The sequence below is a fragment of the Chelonia mydas genome, chromosome 13 (genome assembly GCF_015237465.2).
Source record: "Chelonia mydas isolate rCheMyd1 chromosome 13, rCheMyd1.pri.v2, whole genome shotgun sequence".
Lineage (NCBI taxonomy): Eukaryota > Metazoa > Chordata > Testudines > Cheloniidae > Chelonia > Chelonia mydas.
In genome coordinates, this window is record NC_051253.2 from 11,136,266 (window position 1) to 11,159,365 (window position 23,100).

The window sequence follows — 23,100 nt, forward strand, 5'->3', positions numbered from 1 at the left end:
TGCAAGGTTTGGGTTTGGGGGAACAATGGTCCATCTTCTATGGAGAGAGGAAGGGGCTGTATAGTTTGGAAGGCCTCCAGCTCAGTAGAAGGGGAACCAATCTCCTTAGGAACAGGCTAATAACAAAAGAAGGAAGATAGGAGCACTCATTCAGCACAGAATCAAGATGCTGAAAACAAAATTAATCAAGGAACCAAAGGATATGAAGAGACAAAATTGTTGCTTTACTTATTCACAAATGCTAAGAACCTTGGTTACAAACAAGAGGAATTAGAATTGCTCATTTATGAGCATAAATTTGATCCAATTGATATTTCTGAAACCTAGTGGGATGATTTGCATGTTAAAATCTATGGTTTTAACCATTTAGAAGGGATCGAGTGGACAAAACAGGGAGCGGGAGTGGCACTTTATGTCAAAAATGAGTCACTGATAACTTGGAAGAAAATGATCTTGTAATGCTTATGGATCAACGTCCTAACAGATAAAAGAAACCACAAAAAGATATTAGTTTGTGTCTGCTACACCAAATCACACCAGGGAACAGGATAACCAGCTCCTTAATCACCTACCTATAATGTGCAGGAAAAAAAGCTGTGTGATCATGTGATCACTTCAATCTGAGTGGCATATGGTGGAGATCTCATGCTGCCAATACTAAAACATCCTTGGAATTTCTAAATATTATAGATGGCAATTTCCTAACTCAAAAAAAATTCCCCTCGAATATGGGGGAATTCTATATTAGGCCTTGTCTTGACAGAAAGAGGAACTGATCACTGAACTAAAAATTAATGGCAGTTTAGGTTCAAGTGATCATGGCTGGATCACATTTACAATATGCAAACAGATTAAAGTCCAGGCCAGTAATGTATACTCTTGATGCTTTAAAATGGCCAGTGTCACAAAGCTGAGAACAATTATGCCCCAAATCAGCTGGGAGGAATTTCACTGGAAAAAAAATGTGACTGATAACTGGGAATTGTTTCAGAGCACTTTATTAGGTGCCCCAAAAGCCACAATCAAGCAAGAAGGATGTAGTGGATAAAAACACCAACCTGATTTAGAGAGGAGAAGAAGGCTGCTATAAAAAATTAAATAATAATATGTAATAAATGGAAAAAAGGAGAAGTTGATACTAATGTATGTAAATCAGAAGGTAGGAATTGTGGAGAATTGATAAACGGAGCAAAGAGTCACAAAGAGAAATGTATCACTATTAGAGTTAAGGAGAAGAAGTAGTTTTTAAAATATATTAGGAAGAAAAAGAATTTTAACAATGGTATCGGTCCATTACTAGATAGAAACAGTAGAATTATCAATAATAATGCAGAAAAGGCAGAAGTGTTTAATAAATATTTCTGTTCTGTACTTGGGGGGGGAACAATGATGTAGTCATATCATATTTCATTTCAATAATATCTCAGGAACATGTTTAACCCCAACTGCTAAAGTTAGACATTTTTAAAATCAGCAGATCCAGATAACTTGCATCTGAGAGTTTTAAAAGAGCTGGCTGAGGAGCTTGCTGGACCATTAATGTTGATTTCAATAAGTCTTGGAGCACTGGGGAAATTCCCGAAGACTGAAGACATCTACCATTGTGCCAGTATTTAAAAAGGGCAAATAGGATGATCTGGGTTATTGGCCTGCCAGTCTGATATCAATCCCAGGCAAGATAATGGAGCAGCTGATACACAACTCAATTAATAAAGAATTAAAGGAGGGCAATATAATTAATGCCAATCAACATGGATTTATGGAAAATAGATCCTGTCAAACTAACCTTATATTTTTTGGGAGATTACAAGTTTGGTTGATAAACGTCATAGTGTTTAGAAAATATATTTAGACTTCTTAGGCATGAGACTTGGTACCACACAACATCTTGATTAAAAAAACTAGAACAATAGAAAATTAGCATGGCACATATTAAATGGATTAAAAGCTGGCTAACAGATAGGTCTCAAAGTGTAACTGTAGAGAGGAAATTATCATTGAATGGGTATGTTTCTAGTGAGGACCCGCAGGGATCGGTTCTTAGCCATATACTATTTAACATTTTTATCAATGACCTGGAAGAAAACATAAAATTATCAGTGATAAAGTTTGCAGGTGGCAAAAATGGGGGGAGTGGTAAATAGAGAAGAGACCATGTCACTGATACAGAGTGATCTGGATTTGAATAAGGCTAAGTGTAAATGTATACACCTAGGAACAAAGAACTTAGGCTGTACTTACAGAATGGGGGACTTGGGAAGCAGTGACTGAAAAAGATTTGGGAATTGTGGGGGATAAGCAGCTGAACATAAGTTCCCACTGTGACACTGTGGCCAAAAGGGCTAATGCAACCCTTGGATTAATAAAACAGGGGACTCTTAAATAGGAGTAGATTATTTTAACTCTGGGTTTGGCACTCGTTCGACTGCTGTGGGAACACTGTGTCCAAAATATAAGAAGGATGTTGCTAAATTGGAGAGGGTTCAGAGAAGAGCCACAAGAACACTTAAAGGATTAGAAAACCCATCGCATAGTGAGAGACTCAAGTAACTCCATCTATTTAGCTTAACAAAGAGAAGTTAAGGGGTGACTTGATTACAGTCTAAGTACCTACATGGGGAACAAATATTTAATAACGGGCTCTTCAATCTAGCAGAGAAAGATGTAACATGATCCAATGGCTGGAAACGGAAGCTAGACACATTCAGACGGGAAATAAAGGTGTACATTTTTAGAAAGTAAAGGTAATTATTCATTCTAACCATTTGCCAACAGTTGTGGTGGATTCTCCATCACTGGCCATTTTAAAATCAAGATTGGATATTTTTTCTAAAAGATTTGCTCTAGGAATTATTTTGGGGCAGTTCTCTGGTCTGTGTTACACAGGAGGTCAGACTAGATGCTCACAATGATCTTTTCTGGCTTTGGAATCGATGAATCACTGAGGTGTTACAGGCATCCCAGCAGATTGCTGGCTGATAAGCACCTTTCCCACAGTCCAGAATGTGGACCCATCTGGTTTTATGTTTGTAAGATAACTCTGGCCAGACCTAACAATGTTTCAGAGGCCCTTACTTGTGCTCGGATCAGGCCTGTGATAACTGTGCAATTTCATAACACCCAAGGGGCCAAAAAGTCTGTGCTCACCACTGTCAGGGAACATGTGCCAGGATCATGTCAGCAACAACTGGATTTCAACAGGGTTGTAGCTCACCCAAATCTGAAACTGGTGCGGACAGGGCCTTCGGGGCATTATCAGTGATAATGGCAAGCAAGTCTGTCATGAAAATAAAATAAGAACTAGGTGGGCCTATATTGTGGGAGATTTGCACCTAGAGTGTCTCCTGCTCTCGTGCTGCTTGGAGTGGAACTCCCCTCCATTTCTCAAAAAGAAAAGGAGTACTTGTGGCACCTTAGAGACTAACAAATTTATTTGAGCATAAGCTTTCGTGAGCTACAGCTCACTTCATCGGATGCATTCAGTGGAAACAGACTAACACGGCTGCTACTCTGAAACCTCCATTTCTCAGAATCAGTTGCATGTGAACATCACACGTGGCGCATGCACGTGGGGGGAGAGAGAGGCAGTAAACCTTAAATAATCATTTAAAAAGTTTCTTCTCTCTTTGTTTTTTTCCCTTTTCATTCAGTCTTTTTCTCTCCTTTTTATTCTAGAATCCTGGTTTTTTTCCCTCCTCCCGCTTCATCTTTTTCAGCCTCTTTCCTTTCAGTCTAATCTCTCCCTCATTGTGTTTTTTCCTCTCCCATGCTCTTGTCAAACACCACCACCTTCCCTTCCATGTCTGTTTTGTTTTCTCTCAGTGCCCTTTCCCAGTCCCTCTCTCTCCCACATTCTCTTTTCTAACTATCCTCCCCCAATCTCTCCTTTCTTTCTTCGGTTTCTCCAAATTTTTGCTCCATCTGTTAATCAAACACTCTTTGAGGACTGCCTCCCATGTCAAGCACACATACATTTCCTTATTCACAGCTTCCCCATCCGTGCATTTACTCACTCATTCAGTATCGCCAATCCCACGTGTTCAAAAATCATGAGTCAGCCCTCTTCCCGAAATCATGAGACTGGCTTATCATGAGCTTTTTAAAAATAAAGTTTGGCTTCTTTTTAGTTGCCTTCAGGTTTTGAGCCTTTAGGGTTCATGTTTTCAAGCTTTTATCCATGTCCAGGAGGGCTAGAAAGTTTTTTTTTTCTTAAATGAAAGCTGAGATTCTTCCAGAATCATATGGCTCCAGAGCTGGGGATTTATTATAAATACCAAATACTGTGAGTGAGACTTGCAATGAAATCACGAGAGGTGGCAACACTGCATGTACCCATTCGACCACAGCGCCAAACACACTTAACAAAAACCTGTAGTCCCACCACTCACTATGCCTCCCCCAAACCACATGCCCAGTACTCATCAACTATCTGCCCATCACACAAAATCGGGATCTCTCATCCTGTCCCTTTATTTCTAAGGTTCCTCAGATTTTTGCCTCTCTCGTTTACCACACGGTAGATCTCTCAGGTCCTCTGCCTTTGAGTTGCTCCTTTATGGGACACCCACAGGCACTTCAGAATTATCTTTTTGCCTCTCCCATTTCCTCTTTCCCATTCTGAGTTAAAAACAAGAGCCCAGTAAGCAAAAGAAAAGGACATGGGGAGGAGTTTAATGGTTGGGTTTGGGGCAAGGGAAGAGCTGGAAAGACCAACAGGATCTGGGCAAGCAGGAGAAACAGTGTTGTGGTAACAGAAGCAGCAGGCTGGCTGCCACTCTTGGCCCACAGCCTGGATTGCAATTAGGGTTGCTAGGTGTCTTTTTTTTTTTTTTACCAGAACACCTGGTCAAAAAGGGATCTTGGTGGCACCGGTCCTGTTAAGAGTCTGGCTGGTGGGGCTGGCAGACTCCCTACCTGGTTCTGTGCGGCTCCCAGAAGCAGCAAAATGTTCCTGCAGCCCCTAGGCAGAGGGACAGCCAGGGGGGTCTCTGCGCGCTGCCTTCACCCCGAGCGCCGGCTCCACAGCTCCCATTGCCCAGGAACTGTGGCCAATGGGAGCTGCGGGGGTGGTGCGTGCGGGTGGAGGCAGTGCGCATCATGCAGAGCCGCCTGGCTGCACCTCCACTGAGGAGCCGAGGGATACGTTGCCACGCCCGAGGTAAACGCTGCCGGGAGCCCACACTCCCTCCCACGCCCCAACCGCCAGCCTGAACTCCCTCCCATGCCCAAACCCCCTCCTATAGCCCAACCCCAGAGCCCATACCCGCAGCCGGAGCCCTCACACCCCTGCACCCCTTGCCCCAGCCCACTCCCTCCTGTACTGCAATCCCCTCATCCCTAGCCCCACCCCAGAGCCTGCAGTCCCTGCACTCCAACCCCCTGCCCCAGCCCCCTCCTGCACCCTGCACCCCTCATTTCTGGCCTCACCCTCCAGCCCAGAGCCCGTACCCCCTCCCACACTCCGAACGCTTTGGCCCCAGCCTGGAGCCCCATCCTGCACTCCAAATCCCTTGGCCCCAACCCAGAGCCACCTCCTGCACCCCAAACCCCTCAAACCTGGCCCCACCCCAGAGCCCGCTCCCCCAGCTAGAACCTGCACCCCAGCCCCCTGCCTGAGCCCCAGTGAAAATGAACAAGTGAGTGAGGGTGGGGGAGAGCGAGCAACAGAGGGAGGGGGGAATGGAGTGAGCGTGGGCAGGGCCTCCGAGAAGAGGCGTGGGAAGGGTGTTCAGTTTTGTGCTATTAAAGTTGGCAACCCTAATTACAATCAGGGCAAAGGAAGTCCCCTACTCATCCACCTGAAGGAGGAAGTGTTTATGGGTCTTCCAGCTCATACGACCCCTCTTTGTACACATGTCTAGTGCCTGCCAGTCCAGCCTGCAACAGTCAGAGATCTTTTGAGCAGCCCACAAAAATGCAGCCATAACTCCAATTATTTTACCAGCAGAGAGAGAGAGAGAGAAATTACGGAGAGTTACAGCTCAATTTTGTGGATGGCTCCAAAGAGCTCATCTGTACCATATAAATCAAACACAGGGCATTTGCCTGGATTTTATTATAGCATTAAACTTTAACAATAAATAATTTTTACATGCATAGCCTCCATTGCCTTTGGCCTCACTTCTCTCTCCTTTTCCTGTATCTTCGCTTCTTTTTCAGATTTGTAATTTTTTCCTCCTCCTCAAACCCCTTTGCCTTTCAGGATATTCCTCTTTAAATTAATTTCTCCTTCTCTCCCTCACTTTCTTTTCCAGTGTTTACCCCTTTCCCTTTCCATATTTTTTCCAAAAGATTCCACCTTTCCAGTCTTTTCCCTTCCCCCTTCTGCCTCTCCTCCATCTTCTTCCCCATCCCAAACTTCCCAATTATCCTAATCTCCCCATCTCACTCTTCTTGCTTCAATTCAATGCCCTCTCTTTCTGTACTACCTCCCCTCACCATCACTCCATTTCTTTCACTAAATCATCCAGACACCCATGAGCTCACTCAACCAACTTTTCCCACACACACCACTCCCAATCCCCACCACACTCCCATATTACCTCAGCCGCAGATCCACAGATCCACGTACCCATCAGCCACCCTGATGGGATTTTCAGGGCACCCTTCTGTTGGAGCTTCAAGTGCTCACCACATTTTCTGGGATTCCTCCCCACTGGGGTTCGGAGGCCTTCCTCCATTCCCCTGCTGAGGGTCTCAGTCTCCCTTCATCTCTTACTGGAGTTCTCACTTCCCTCTCCTGGGACTCTTTCTATGTCAGATGATGGGGCACGGAAATACACTCTGAGATATTCACTGCACACACTGCGTGGAGGAAGGAGGATCAGGCCAACTCATTACTCAGGTGGGTTCAGGGGTCCTGGCTGCACTGAAAATAAACAGTGCCAACTTAGTTACAGGAAGACAACCATGTGGCAACTTAGGCCCAATCACTGCTAGAAGCCAGGGCTACTAGCCAAGAATTAGCCGTGTGATGCACTAACACCAAGCATTTAGAGCCCACCATGCCACTAATTGGTTACAGACTCAAGTCAAAAATTACAGTGTGGACAAGGCTTAAGCGTTACAATTTGATTGTTACGGTGCTTGGCTGGCAATTCCTCTCTGAACTTGTAATTGAAGACTATAAACAGGGGTTGCCAGTACAAACAAGCTGGAGTTATTGCTTTACTGAGTCAGCCTTTCAGTCAGTTTAGTTATTTGCTCTGGAGAATGAGATAATATAGCCTTATTTTTTGCTGCAGAGGAACCTGATAAGTTCCAGCCACACTCTATTCCTTACTCACTTATGATTCCAGCTAGGGGTTATGCCAAGTTATCCTTGACTTCTGAAGGCAATAACTGAAGATGTGTTATACAATCCAGTTCAGATGGTGTTATATGGTGGTCACCCACTCCATAATCTAGATTATTGCTATGCTGGAGACGGGGCAAAAACCTCATTGAAGCTGATGGGCTTAATAGACGCCTTTTAGTCAGATTAAATGTAAGAAGCAATTAAGCTCCTTTTGGAATAATATAGCTGAAACACGAGGAGCCACCACCCACAACACAGGCTGGTCAGGCATTGAGTTATAAGGGTGGGGTTAAATGCAAATGCAGAGGACAGGGTATTGTTTTAGGGGGGAGGGGAAGAGAGAGAGAGTGAGAGAGTGCGTGTGTGTGTGTGTGTGTGTGTCTGTACAACAGCAAGCCAAAGACAGCTGGAGGGCACTTGTAGCATGACCTTGAGAGAAAGCTTTTTGGGTAGAGTACTTGCTGGAAAAAGAGGCTTAGAAGATTGAGCATAAGAGAATGTCTCTTGTTTTAATCCTGCTGTGTTCAGGGAAACAGGATTGCAGCCGAGAAATACCTATCAGCAATTTATTCTCCTAAAGAAAACAGCCCACAAGACCCTGAATATTGACTAACCACTCAGGTCCAAAGGAATAACTCTGGTGTTAGTAGAGGGATCCAGTTTCCAGGGAGAAAAGTTGTGAGCTGGCATTCCTGTTGAACCAAAATAATGGAGGTGCTCACAAAACTCAAAGCTGGCCAAAAGAATTTAAAACTAGAGCTGGAGGCTTCACAAATGGAATTAATGTAGCCTCTGGAGGTCTCTGAGAGATGACCTGCAGGTGGAAATGAAATCTTTGTTGGGACAGGAACTACAAATTGTCTGGGCAGATTAGGAAGCCCAACTGCAACACTCCCAGTCTGGAATAGTAAAATGGATCAGTGAGGTGATGGCAGCCTGACTGCCGTGGACCAGAAGGACCACTTGACGATCACCTGTTCTGTTCATTCCCTCTGGGGCACCTGGCATTGGCCACTGTCAATAGACAGGATACTGGGCTAGATGGACCTTTGGTCTGACCCAGTATGGCCATTCTTATGTTCTAAGGCAGGGGTTCTCAAACTGGGGGTCAGGACCCCTCAGGGGGTCGTGAGCTTATTACATGGGGGGTCATGAGCTGTCAGCCTCCACCCCAAACCCTGCATTGCGTCCAGCAGTTATAATGGTGTTAAATATATTTAAAAGTTTTTTTAATTTATAAGGCGGGGGGTTGCACTCAGAGGCTTGCTATGTGAAAGGGGCAAAAATTTGAGAACCACGGTTCTAAGGTATTCTATGAAGGAGAGGAGACTGGGAAAGTGTTGATGAACTTGCTAACAGAGATGAGCTGCAGCAAGGACTTAAGGAGCTGAAAAATCACCTTGAGAAGAAAATCAGAGTGACAGACCATAGAGGAAGTCAGCTGCCTGGACATGGAATTGGGTTAGTCAGAGAGCTTGGGTAACAGGACTTTTTCAGCACTACCTTGTTTGTAATCCAGAGGCCCAGAGGGAAGAGGTCAGATGGTCTCAGCTCAGCTTCTATCTTCGAAGGAAAAATTCCAACTCCCTGAGCGGCTTATTTGGTTCAATTCAACATCACAGCCCAAACAAATGAGTGGGCACATGAACAGAAAGGAGAGTTCTAGCAGCCAACTTGAGAGGTCCTATTCTGAAAGTGCTGCAGAACTTCGCCCCAGAAAAAAGACTGAGTTATCCAGACCTGGTACAAACCTTTGATATGTGGTTTGGAGCCAGCCAGGCTACAGGGCAAAGCTAAGAGCTAGGAAAGGGAAAGAAGAGACGCAACCTGAACTGGCAGAGGACCTGTGGAGACTTGGGTTTCTGGCATACCCAGGTACTAACAAGGGATTCCAAGATAAATGGGTAATGGACCAATTTGTAGATGCTCAGGCTGATCTTGATCTGCAAATCAACGTCTGTGACAGGAGGCAGGGGTACTAGAACAGGCAGGGCTAGGGGGTCATGGGCCTCCCACTTTTTACCAGTCGTAAGGGTGAGCGACGAGGGAAATGGGGATGGAGAGGAGCAAGCAGGGGACAGGGTCTTGTGGGGGGAAGAGGCGAAGGGCTGGCATGGGGGCAGGGCCATAATTCAGGCACTGGCGGGCCCCCCTCCCTTTTAGGGACCTGCTGATGCTTCTGACAGGAGGCCAAAGTCATTCTGAGATGCTGTGGTATTTGTCATGGAACTCAAATATTTCCTTGCAACGGTTCACCAGAACCAGTAAGTAAGATGAAAGCTGATCAGCATAAGCCCTATAAGTCTGAGACATAGGATGGAAAAGGGGATTCTAATCAAGTTCATGATGACATTTTTGAACATTTAGGAAAAACAATAATTTGGTTTGTAACACAGAGGAAATTAGCAATGGCACAGAAAGTAAGGGAAGCAATTGAGTTAAATGCTGGTAGTGTGAAAGAAATTGGCCACATAATGAAGGACTGTTACCAATATAAGGCAGAACAGGACAGAGCACCACAAGTGTCTAGTGAAATCCCCTTACCCAGCTCAGAAAACTGGGGGACAGCAAGCTGAAGGGAAAAAGCTTGGAGATACAAGGTTCAACCCAACTGCTTTTGTTTAGATCTGGGCAGTTAAACAAGAATAATGGAAATTTGGGTATTAAGTGAGTAATCGGATCTATGAAATACACAGGAATAGTGGACACTGGCTCAAACATGACAGTTATTAGTGTAGAGATGCTAAAAAGGCTGGGGGATAGGGGATTCATAAACCTGACCTCCTACTTGGTCTCAAATTGAGAAAGTTACTGGGGAACGTGCACGTGCTCAAAAATGGGGAACGCGGGTTTGCAAACTGGACTTCGAGATAGCCAAGATAATAGATGAGCTAATAATCTGTTTGGATCTCATTGTGTGTGTAATACGTATCAGGAAAGGAGTCCTATAAATTCAACCTGTGGAAATTCTCTTTAGAAATGTGGCCCATATGAACTAAAGGATTTTTAGGCTATTGGTTTGTAGTGAACAAGTGGCCTGCCTCCGGGGCAGACGCTGTAACGACTCCATCCCGTGGTAACCTTCCAGCAAAGAGAAGATGGGAAGTGGTTGAAAAATGCTTTAAGACTCAGGGTCTCATGCCAATTTTAGCTGCTCAAGCTCTTGTGGATTTGAAAGAGGAATGGCTTCCTGTTTGTGGAATGTTTCTAACAAGCAGCAAATAGTAATAATGGGAAACACAGGCAGCAAAATGTAAAGCAGAAGATCTAGTAAATGCTGGTATAGAAGAAAACTACAAGAAGGAAGGTGGAGGTGAGCTCCTAGAGTTTCTATTGGACTTTCCAGTGCAGTGCTGTACATGTAAATGAGGAGCAGCAGAGCATTCTAAGAGACTTTCTGGTTAGGACTGAGTCAGGAGTCGTTCTCCTGATCCAACAAAGATATAGGTTGTATTGCATTGGTCTAGCACAAGATTAATGGGCTCTTTTCTGTCACTATCCAACAGCCACCACACATTTACCTGTAGCACAGAGGGAAGATGATGTACAGGTCATTAACAAATGTATCAGGAAGGCACAAATGAGCCTTCAATCACTCCTTGGACCTCATCACTAGTGCTGGTTAAGTACTAAGATGGCGCCACCAGATACTATGTGGACTACAGAAAACTAAATGAAGTCCCTTTAAAGGATTTTTCTGCAAGATTAATCACACTGTTAAACAATAACAGAATACCATTTATTTAAATATTTTTGGATGTTTTCTACATATTCAAATATATTGATTTCAATTACAACACAGAATGCAAAGTATACAGTGCTCACTTTACATTAATTTCTGATTACAAATATTTGCACTGTAAAAAATAGTATTTTTCAATTCACCTAATACAAGTACTGTAGTGCAATCTCTTTATCATGAAAATTGATATGTAGAATTATGTACAAAAAATAGCTGCATTCAAAAATAAAATAATGTAAAACTTTAGAGCCCACAAGTCCACTCAGTCCTATTTCTTGTTCAGCCAATCGCTCAGACAAACAAGTTTGTTTACATTTTCAGGAGATAATGTTGCCTGCTCCTTGTTCACAATGTCACCGGAAAGTGAAAACATGCATTAGCATCACACTGTTGTAGCCAGCATCGCAAGATATTTACATGCCAGAGGCGCTAAAGATTCAGATGTCCCTTCTTGCTTCAGCCACCATTCCAGAGGACATGCATCCATGCTGATGACAGGTTCTGCTCAATAACAATCACGATTAATTTTTTGAGTTATTCGCGTGAACTAACTGCGATTAATCAACAGTCCTAATTACCATGTATAGACGATACTGTGGATGTGGTAACAGGTTCAATCTGGTTTTTCACATTAGATCTTCCAAGTGGGTATTGGCAAGTGGAAGTGGATCCAAAGAACAGGGAAAACACTCTTTTCACAAGAGGACAAAGCCTGTGTTAAAGTGGTGGCTTTTGGCATGTGTAATGCACCCAAGAAAGGGTATTGCCTCTCTCAGCCTGTTTTTATATCTAGATGATATCCTGGTGTGTGTTAAACTGTGATAAATTTAAGGCTGCCAATCTGAAACTGAACCGAAAAGAGAGTGTTGCTTCATAAAGAGGTAATTTACTTTGATTACACAATCAGTAAAGGGGGGAATTTCCACCAATGAAAAGCAAACTGAGGCTGTGCAGATCTGGCCAACTCTCCAGACATTGATAGATGTTTTATGGACTCTGCACCTTATAGAAGATTTATTTATGGTTTTGCCAATATTGGAAAACCATTGCATAGTTTGGGTGAGAAAAGGAGTCAGTGGTCAGCAGAATAGTGACCAAAAAAATGTCTATGGTTTGATTCCTACTGTGCTCAGAGAAACAGGACTTTGCATACTTGCTGTGTAAATAAACAGAATTGCACCAAAGAAATACTTAACTATGATCAATTTCTCTATAGGAAAGAATCTGCAAGTCCCCAGATATTGGGTCAAAAGGGGCAGAGCATTATCATTACTACTACCCCTTTGCTGAACAAAAGCCGGTGTCAGGGCCTTGTGGGTCAGTTTCCAGTTCGGAGCAGATATTGTAATAGCAGTTGCCAACTTGCTATTATAACATGAGAAAAGATTCTGGAGACTTTTTAAGTAACAGTAAACACTTTACTTGTTGCTGAGAACAGTACAGATAGGTGTTTCTGGTTTGCCTGCCTGGCTCCAAGTGCCGTAGCAACCTGCTTCTGCTGATAAGGCTCATAAGGCTAACTATATAATGATGGATACATGCAAAGTAATGCACATTGGAAAACATAATCCCAATTATACATATAAAATGATGGGGTCCAAATTAGCTGTTACTACTCAAGAAAGAGATCTCGGCGTGGAATGTTCTCTGAAAACATCCACTCAATGTGCAGTGGCAGTCAAAAAAAGGGAACAGAATGTTGGGAACCCATTAAGAAAGGGATAGATAGTAAGACAGAAAATATCATATTGCCTCTGTATAAATCCATGGTACGCCCACATCTCGAATACTGCGTGCAGATGTGGTCGTCCCATCTCAAAAAAGATATATTGGAATTGGAAAAGGTTCAGAAAAGGGCAACAAAAATGATTAGGGGTATGGAATAGCTTCCATATGAGGAGAGATTAATAAGATTGGGACTTTTCATCTTGGAAAAGAGATGACCAAGGGGGGATATGATATAGGTCCATAAAATCATGACAGTTGTGAAGAAAGTAAATAAGGAAGTGTTATTTAATCCTTCTCATAACACAAGAACTAGGGGTCACCAAATGAAATTAATAGGCAGCAGGTTTAAAACAAAAAAAAGGAAGTATTTCTTCACACAACACACAGTCAACCCGTGGAACTCCTTGCCAGAGGATGTTGTGAAGGCCAAGACTATAACAGGGTTCAAAAAAGAACTAGATAAATTCATGGAAGATAGGTCCATCAATGGCTATTAGCCAGGATGGGCAGGAATGGTGCCTCTAGCTTCTGTTTGCAGAAGCTGGGAATGGGCGAGAGGGGATGGATCATTTGATGATTATTACCTGTTCTGTTCAGAGTAACAGCTGTGTTAGTCTGTATCCATAAAAAGAAAAGGATTACTTGTGGCACCTTAGAGAGTAACAATTTGTAAATAAATTTGTTAGTCTCTAAGGTGCCACACGTACTCCTTTTCTGTTCTGTTCATTCCATCTGGGGCACCTGGCATTGGCCATTTGGAAGACAGGATACTGGGCTAGATGGGCCTTTGATCTGACCCAGTATGGCCGTTCTTATGTTCTTTTGATTCCCCCCATACAACCCTAGGGGTGACTCTGGTTCCTATTGCAAAGCTCCTACTGTCATTACTGATATTGATGATATGGAGTAAGATTTTTTTTAATGTAATTTATGTTCATGTTTTAAATTTAATAGTCCCTGTTTCCTTGAACAGAGGTGGGTACAACCACAACACAGGCAGCTCACTTTTATAGAAACCTCAGGTAAGGTACCCGCTGCCCTGTCCCAGGAAGCAGCTGCCATGGGCCTGTCTCTCTCCAGAACTTTCGCTCATCTCAGACAGATCCAACTACTCAGACACACTACCTGACCCCCCTGCTTTCCCTGCACTTTACAGTTGGAAAACCCTTAGGGCATGTCTACATTACAGCCCTAAGTCAACCTATGTTAGGTTGACTTACAGCCACCGCCATAATTATTACCCTCCTTATGTTGGTGGTGCCAGTCCTCACTACCCATTGAAGAGGGGCAGTGTGGGGGCTGAGAGCCAGGGCTCTCAGCTCCATGCAGCTCCTTGTTCAGAGCCCAGCTGCCCCCTCTGGGCTTCTCTCCTCAGTGAGCCTCTGGGCAGCAGCCCAACTGGGAGCAAGGAGCCGGACTATAGCTGCCTGTCTTTCTTGTCTATTTCACAGCTCCAGCATGGAGCCGTGAAATCGACAAGACAGCCAACAGCTGATGTAAGCACACCAACATAAGCCCTGGCTTCTCCTGGAGGTGGAGTTATTATGTCGGTGTAGGAGGGCACTTACATCCACAGGAGCAAGATTGTAGTGTGTACACTGACATAGTTAGGTCAACATAAGGCAGTTTATGTTGACCTAACTGAGGGCTTGACTTCACTACAGAGCTAAATTGGTGCTGCTGCAATCGATTTAGCGGGTCTAGTGGCATCGATTTAGTGGCATCGATTTAGCGGGTCTAGTGAAGACATGCTCAATCAATGGGAGAGTGCTCTCCCATCGATTTCTGTACTCCACTTCAACGAGAGGCGGAAGCAATGTCGGCGGGAGAGCGTCTCCCGTTGACATAGCGTAGTGTGGACCCCACAGTAAGTAGATCTAAGCTGTTTTGACTTGAGTTACGCTACAAATGTAACTCAAATTGTGTAGCTTAAATCGACCACCCGCTGTAGTGCAGAATAGGCCTTAGGAAGGTAGACTGGGCTTAAGTCTAAATTTCTCCCTAGAAAGCATGGTCTGAAATAGGTGACCTGCTCATTAATCCTCCTTTTACGTGTTTGCTCTGCAACACAAAGGAAGATCAGAAAGCTCTAAGGGCTCAGACGAATGGCTGGTCTTCACTGTGGGGAGATCGACACTGCTGCAATCTATGAAGAACATGACTGGAATGCAGAGTGGGCACAAGAGGTGGCGGAGGGGTGAGAAGAGCCGGGGGAGGCGGCATAGGGACAGGCTGGAACTGATTACCAAGACTCCCTGCTCCCACTATTCCTATGATGTCTAGCAAATAGCTGTGAAAGGGACAGGAACTTGTATGTCTTATCCACCTCTGAGGCTGCTCCGCAGAGTGGGTGCCAGCCTACTATCACAATCAGTAACTAGTTCGCTCATTTGGTTGAGGTCTGCTCTCTTGATTGAAATGGCCCAGCCCTGCTGATCACCCATGGCAAGGTGTATGTCATTGTCATTCCTTCTTTTGGAATTTCTGTTTTCTTCAGTTTGCTTAAAAAAAATTAAAAAAAAAAAATATAAAAAGGACGTTAGATACAAAAGCTACATTAAGTGTCTCAAAAATTAGGACTGCCAGAGTTAAGGTTAGTTGTGCAACCTTAATTCAGCTCCTTGGTGTGTCTGTATTATGATACAGTCTTTAATTACAGATCACATACTATGTGTTTTCAAAGGATTTCAGCCTTATTCAGGGCCCAGGATATATGGTGCTCAAGGAAGGAATCAGAGTTGTGTAGTGTATGAGGCTGTTGTCTGTATGATCTCTGCCTCATATAGGCTCTGACCCTGCAAACACTTACACCCGCACTTAACTTTACTACTGTGAACAGTCCTCCCCCAAAAATCACTGGAACGGCTCATGAGGGTAAAGAGCATGCATAAGTAGTTGCAGGATTGAGACCTGTTATGTTATGTCCTGTTATGTTATAGAGCTAAAGAACAGGAGTAGCTAACAGGGAGGGAGTTTTCAGAGAGGAAGTGGGAGAGCTAGATACATCTGATTAACATTCTCTAAACTTAAGGCAATAAACCATCCCTCCCCATAGAAACAAAACAAAGAAAGAAAACCCAACATAAAAAGCTGCAAGAGTAAAAAGAGAATGCAGGCAGAAGTCCAGCAACTTGGGGATGGGGGTGGGGACTATCCAGTTTATTGCACTGAATGCCGCGTGTATGATTACTTACCTTATGGGGCTGGGGGGTGTATGTGTTCATTCAGTGCAAAGAACTCTTGGCCCTCAGAGACCAAGTACGGGCTCTGGAGACCAGAGTGGCTGAACAGGAGGAGCTAAGGGAGACAGAGAGGTATATAGAAGAGACTGGTCCCACCACCAGTCTGACAGCCTCTGAACCATTGAGGAGGATGAAAGTCTCAGTGAAGGAGATCAAAGAGGAGTGGAGGGAAACGATCTCATAGTTGGGACCCTCCCTCCAGATGATGTCATGGTATCCTCTCACACTGAAGATACCTCTCTGGGGGAGGGAACCCTAGTTATTAGGAAGAGACAGGTAATAGTAGTGGTGGAGTTGATCATTAGAAACCTAGATAGCTGGGTTTGTGATGATTAGGAGAACTGCATGGTGAATTGCCTGCTGTGTGCGGCGGTTGCAGATCTCTTGAGACGTCTAGGCAGGGTTATGTGTAGTACTGGGGAGGAGATGGTGGTCATGATACATGTAGGTACGAATGACATAGGGAAAGGCAGAAGATAGGTCCTGGAGGCCAAATTTAAGCAGCAAGGTAAGAGATTGGAGCTCAGAACCTCTGCGGTAGCATTCTCTGAAATGTTTCTAGTTCCACGCGCAGGGCTAGTTAGACAGTCAGAACTACAGGGTCTCAAGGCGTGGATGAGACAGTGGTGCAGGGAAGAGGGGTTTAGATTTATTAGGAAATGGGGAACCTTTGGGGAAAGGAGGAGCCTATACAAGAAGGATGGGCTCCACCTAAACCAAAATGGAACCAGATTGTTGGCACTTAAAATTAAAAAGGTCATAGAGGAGTTTTTAAACTAAGGGCTGGGGGAAAACTGAGAAGTGTGGAGGAGCACACAGTTCAGACAGAGTCATCCCTTAGGGGAGGCTCTATTAATCGGGATTCTCTATATCCTAGTAAGGAGAAGAGTATGGAAGATGATAAAGTACAGGTAGGATCTGACAAGAAAACAGTCAAATGAAATAAAAGTCCCATTCGATTACATCACATAATGGCAGACTGCTAAAAAGTGACATTTTATAAGTGCCTATGTACAAATGCTAGAAGTCTAAATACTAGATGGGTGGACTTGAGTGCTTGATATTAAACGAGGATATGGATATAACAGGCATCACAGAAACTTGGTGGAATGAGGATTATCAATGGGACATTATAATACCAGGGTACAAAATAGTGTGGCATTGCTGCTGATCCCTGTCATACCCGTTTGTCCGTATCCCCTGTGCAATTTGCTTGCAGGTGTTCACATTTCCATGGCTGGTCTGTAGCTCTGCCTGCAGAGGCTCTTCTCCTCAGAGGCCCAGGAGATCCAAAATCCTGCCTCCCCAAGGGAGGAACTCATCCAGGGCATGGAGTTGGCCTGGTGAGTTGCACACTACAGGGGCGAGCTGCTAGATGTGTTTGCAGAGGTGGGCAGTCAGGAAAAGACATTTCAAAAACATGCAGAGGTTTTACAGTGGTGTGTATGTGACTTCCGGTCTCTGTGACCCTGTGGCAGTGGAGTTTAAGGTACTTACCAGAGCGGCCACTGTTGCAGGGAATGGGACATTGTGGGACAGCTGTCAGGGTCAACACAGGTCCTGCAATGTCTATCCACTCACTATGTCAACCTCAGTAGGTTGACCATGGCTCTCTGCCATTCAGGGAGGTGGTTTTACTGCACAGCTGCAACAGGGTGCTTGTGTCAGCCAGAGACAAATTTGAGCGAGCAAACTGACTTATGTCAAACTAACTTTGTAGTGTAGGTCAGGCCTTAGATACTAGAACATCTATTCAGTAACAAATATGGGTAAATGAAAATATTTGTTAACAACATGATGACTTCAGGCCTAATGCAAAGCCCACTGAAGTCAATAGAAAGACAACAATTGATTTTGAGAAGCATTGGATCAAACCCACAGATAGAAGTTGTTATTATTAAGGCCTCAATCCTGCAATTTACAATGTGAAGTCAGACTGCTATACCTATGTTGAGCTCCACTTATGTCAGGCTTCTGAACTAGTGCTGCAATCTACCCTCATGTTGTAAGTTGCAGGATCAGGGCCTATATCAATAACAGAATATTAACACTTTAATAAGATTTAAACATTTTTTATCTAGACTTTAGATTTTGCTACAGTCCTGAAGTGGTTTGCTGATTTCAAAATTTGGTAATTTATTTGCTAAAAAGAAACAAAAATGAGTTAAACTCACCAAAGTATTTCTTAAAAGGATCCACTTAGCATTATTTTAATGCAGTAACAGTTTACATGGAAATTCAACCAACCAACCAACCAAATCAAACACTGTCCTCAAAGAGTAAATGCTGTAATTTAGGAAGGATACACTGTACACATTACAAAGATTTTTGATCCCTATTTTTTATGAGCCAGTCCTCCATCATGTATTATATTGTGGTATAAACTATATGTGTATATAAACACAAACACATACACACACACACAAAAGTTTTATGTCCCTTCCAGTCTTGCTATTCTTCCTGGGGAAGCCAATTATTCTCTCCACTGTGCTCCTGACTACCTCTCAAAACACACATTTTTGAAGGTAAATTCTGGGGCTAATATAATCTTGACAGCAGATAAGAATCACATGGAACATATCTCTTGCAAACAGTAAATATTTAGCACTGGAAAAATATACCAGTGGTTTAAACAGATATATACCACGTTGATTCTTTGCTTCATGGCTTGTCATCTTAAATTACAATTAAAGAACCGTTATTTTATCCTGTTTCATCTAATCTATGGTATTTATAGAGAGGAATCAAACTCTGAACACTTCACAAGAACTTCTAAACCTGCTTGGAATAACCAGAAAAACCCAGCCTCTCCATGTAATTGTTTATTCCCATTTTTAAAATCACCTCTTAACCCCTTTGATTTCCCAGCCATGCAGCTGCACGATCTACCCCTTCCTTGAATAACTTAACCTGACTGTTACAATGAGTGGGCCAATGGAAGAACGCTTCTCTGAATCAAGGCACAGCGATGCCGAATCAACGCCCTGGATACTTGCTCCATAATCAACTTTAACCTGTCAAACCACCGCTGGGTGATGTCCAGCCCTGGGAGTGCTCGTTCCTCTTCCAGCTCATTTGGACACCCTCGAAATAACGAACGCGCTACACGGCTCCCACTCCACGCCACGGAGAGAAGCGCCCTGATCGCCAAGACGCTTTCCCGTCAGTTCGGAAGTCAGTAAAGTCTGCGAGTTTCAAACCAGACACAGGCAGCCGCCAACAGGAGACAGCCAGCGCCCCGCAGCGCATCACCACCGCCAACGGTGTTTAAAGGAGGACAAGAGACGCTGCCAGGGACTTGCAAGCCCTCCTTCGCCGCTAGCCCACGGGGGGCTGCCCACACGCACGCCCTGGGCTGGCTACACAGGCAGCTTCTCAGCCCAGGGACCGGCCCCCGGCCCCCGGCGGTCTCCGGCAGCGCACGCTCGCCCCGCCAGCCCGCAGCCCCCGCCGCGCTCGCTCACCCAGCAAAAGCAGCCGGTGGGTCTGCTTGTACTCCCGCTTCTCGGCTTTCAGCGTCTTGTCAATGCTCTTGCTCCGCTTCTTCTCCGCCTTCTCCCTGGCGATCAGCTCGTCCCGGAGCCTGTGGATCAGCTGGGGGTCCGCATGCTCCAGCTGCCCGGCGTGCGGCTCCCCATCGCCGCCGTAGGCGATGGAGGGGTGGGCTCCGAGCAGCCTGGCTCGCAGGCTGTAACACAGCCCCATGGTGCAAAGCTGGGGGGGTCCCTGTCTCGTGCCCTTTAACAAGCCCCGGGCATGGTCTCCAGCAGGGCGCCTAGGGAGCAAGTCTCTGGCTGGGGGATTCTCCCGATGGCCTCTTAAGGTGGAACTGCTTCCCCTGGACTCGGGGGCACATTTTCCCCTCCCCCTTTTGGTTCATTTTTTTTTTTCTTTCCACACTCATAAGGGGAAATATACACGTGATCCAGACATGGTTACCGTATTCTCCAGAAAACCCAGGCGCGGAAGACACTGTACTTTTTTTTCTTCTTCTTTTTCTTTCTTCTTTTTTACAATGGCTTTGCCTGCTGTGGGTGGTGCTGGGTTGTGTAAGCAGCGTCTACTTCGCCGCCTCCTCCTCCTCCATTCGCTGAAGATCGGCCACTCTTCCCTTGGAGGTTGCTTGGGAATTGACTCCAAGGGCTGTTCGAAGCTGGACAATCCCGCTGAGGGAGATTTAAAATAAATACGATGGCTGAGGTTTGTAAATATCTCATGGAAACACAGGAAGCAAAATCATTTTTTAACTGAGAAGGCTTCACCCAACCCATGCACTTCAGAGCCCTTCCTACTTTAAAGGGACACTGTCAGATTAAAATGAGGTATTTTTCAATAACCACAACTCCTTTCTAGGGCTACTGTTAACATCTGAGCTATCAGAACAGACCAGTACAAGTCTGCCCAGAAGTGTGTATTATTTTATTGTGCTGGCTCAGGAAAAAAAAAAAAAATCCTACCCGAATGGACAGTTGAATCTCTGTGCCTTCTAATCAGCCTTGGCTTTTGATGAGTGATAACTTTTTGCATCTGTAGCAGTTCACTATTGGATGATAATATAAAGGCAAGAATTATTTGAGGACAAATAGATCTCTGTCTTCAGTGCATATTAGGGAGAAAGATATTTATGGGTACTATCACTTTTCAGTGGAAGCTTACATAGATTGGTAGCTTTCTGATCCTGGGTACCCCTTTTCTAGCCATCTACAGTCCCACAACCTGCAAATGGGTCAACAATAAATCCTATGCCCAGTCCTCAAGTGGTGTAAACCCATATACATTTGCAGTTCAGGACCTGGCCTGTTTTTTAGTGACAAGAATTTAAAAAATCTAATTTGTCGCATTTTTTGCTGTTTCTTTACTCTTTGGATATTATTAGTTATTTCCATTGTGGTTACATCTGGAGGGGCTTAATCTCATTGCTCTAAGCACTACACAAACATACACCAAAGGGATGGTCCCCTCCCCAGAGAGTTTTATATTATATGGCCCAATCCTATAATCCCTACTCATGTTATTCATCTCATTGAGGTCAATGGGATGGCTTTGAATGAATAAGAGTTGGGCATTAGGGAGCCATGTTTCTTCCAGTTACTCTCCTATGTCAGGGCTTGTCAACATGAGTGATTTTCCCCCCACACCCCGGATTAGATTCGCATGCACGGACAGTTTTGTAATAGTTATTCTGAAATAATTGCATCCACATGGCTTCTTCCCTCTGAATCAGTATATACACATGGTACTGCCTTTTTTCCAAAATAAGTGCTCAGAATTCTGACTAGGTCTCCACTGGCTGGTGAGCTCTATGCATGTTGGGATTTTTCTCACAGTGCATTGTGGGACAGCTACCAGAAGCCGTGTGAATTCAGGGATTTGGGGTCACAGTAGCAAATTCCTATGAATCCTCTGCTGGCATCCCATGATTTACCCACCTTTTGTGTATCAGGGCCATTTTCAAACTGCTATCAGCCAGCACAGAAGGAACATGGCTGTGTGCTACGGTCCAGACACTCATGAACGTACAGAGGTTGCTACACATGCATTAGCGATCATGCACCCGGATGGCTTTGGAAGCCAGCCACTGTGCTGCTGAGCTGATTTTGGCAGAGGAGAAAGAAACTGAGCAGCTAATTGTGGGGAAAAAATTTGTCCTAGAGAAGATTCATTCAAATGAGAGCTGTTTCTGGACCCGCGAAACCAACATTGACTGCTGGGAAAGGCTAGTGATGATGCAGCTCAGTATTTGGAGGATCAGACCTTAGACTGGAAACAGACTAGTCATTTTCACTTTCTGTTTCTCTTGATGCTACGTACATTATTTCTGGCAGCATCCATGTACTAGGCACTGTACAAAACAAAGGAAACAATAATAGCAAGAGATTGCTGCAATGTGAACAGTGCAAAGCAATTCTTAAAACAAAAATGTTCTTTTAATCAAAGGGCTGTTCTTTGCCCTGATTCTGCATCTGAGTAACTGTATGCACTCGTGTGTATAACTGGAGATCCAGGGCCTTTGGGGGGGACTTCAGGGGAGAGAAAAGCAGTTAGGGCTAGATTGAGGCTTTGGTTGTAAAAGCCATGTCATGCCATCACACCGCCGCAGAAAGAGAGGAAAAAAATTATGACTCAGAGGTACCCCTAAGAGTTATAATTCCCCAGGAGATCCTCCGCTGCACAAGTAGGGGGAACAGCATGTTCCATCAGCCCATTGCTATACACAGCACATTCCCTCTTTTGTGCTCCGTTAGCTCAGCCATTTGGCACAGGTGTGGTGGGTAAAGCCAAGAGTCAACCACATCCCTGCTCTTCCCTATGCATCTCTGGTCTCTTCCTGTCCACTTGCGTGCTGTGGGGAATTGTGACTCTATTGAACCAGCTCTTATCTCGGTATTTGGGCTTCCTGTCTGTGTAAGCCCTCCATGATCATCCAGGGTGTGCATGTGGAGGGAGGTTCAGCAGCATTGTCTTATGCTCTCTTACCTGTCTATGCAACCATACAGGGCTAGGTTACAGTTTAACGCTTAGGAAATAAGAAAATGTGATTGTAAAACACTAAAAATAGGCAGGGGGAGCCAAGGCCAGCGTAATATCTGAACTGAACTTTAACACGTTTTTGAAAAACTGAACTAGATTTCAAGTCAGTGGAGTCCCTTTAAAAAACCCCACAGAAATATTTCTACAAATATTAAGGGCATGTGATGGTTTCAGTGTTTGTTTTTAATGTTGTTCTTATTTAGGTTTATACAGGGGTGAAAGTAACTTAAGGGACTTACTGGTACTCAGGACTGGGGTCCTGAGCAACGGGGGAGGAGGGCTCAACCAGAAGGGGTGGGGCCTTTAAATCGCCGCTGCTACCCCGGGGCTCCGGGAGTGGGGCTCCTGCAGCGATTTAAAGGGCCTGGGGTTCCGGCTGCGGTAGCAGCGGCTGGGAACTCCGGGCCCTTTAAATCGCCGGCCTGGGGAGGCTGCCCCCTGCTGGTACGGTCAGCTGTGTACTGGCTCTTGCCGGTACGTCGTACCATACCGTACCAACTTACTTTCACCTCCGGGTTTATAGTTTAATGTGCTTTATGAATTCCTGAGGGAGGCATTTC

The 23,100-nt window shown here is 44.6% G+C and overlaps 1 protein-coding gene across 3 annotated transcripts in view; it reads right to left on the minus strand.

Annotated features, from left to right (window-relative positions):
- The window catches only part of GNAS (GNAS complex locus), a 255,492-nt gene extending 235,210 nt beyond the window's left edge, over window positions 1-20,282 (minus strand). The window contains exon 1 of one of the 3 annotated variants that reach the window (XM_037877186.2): window positions 19,474-20,282. In XM_037877186.2, the coding sequence (XP_037733114.1) occupies window positions 19,474-19,714 (241 nt within the window). In that variant the 5' untranslated portion in view covers window positions 19,715-20,282. The remainder of the gene's footprint in view (window positions 1-19,473) is intronic. The other 2 variants (XM_037877182.2, XM_037877184.2) reach the window with 2 other exon arrangements.
- Window positions 20,283-23,100: the final 2,818 nt, after the last annotated feature.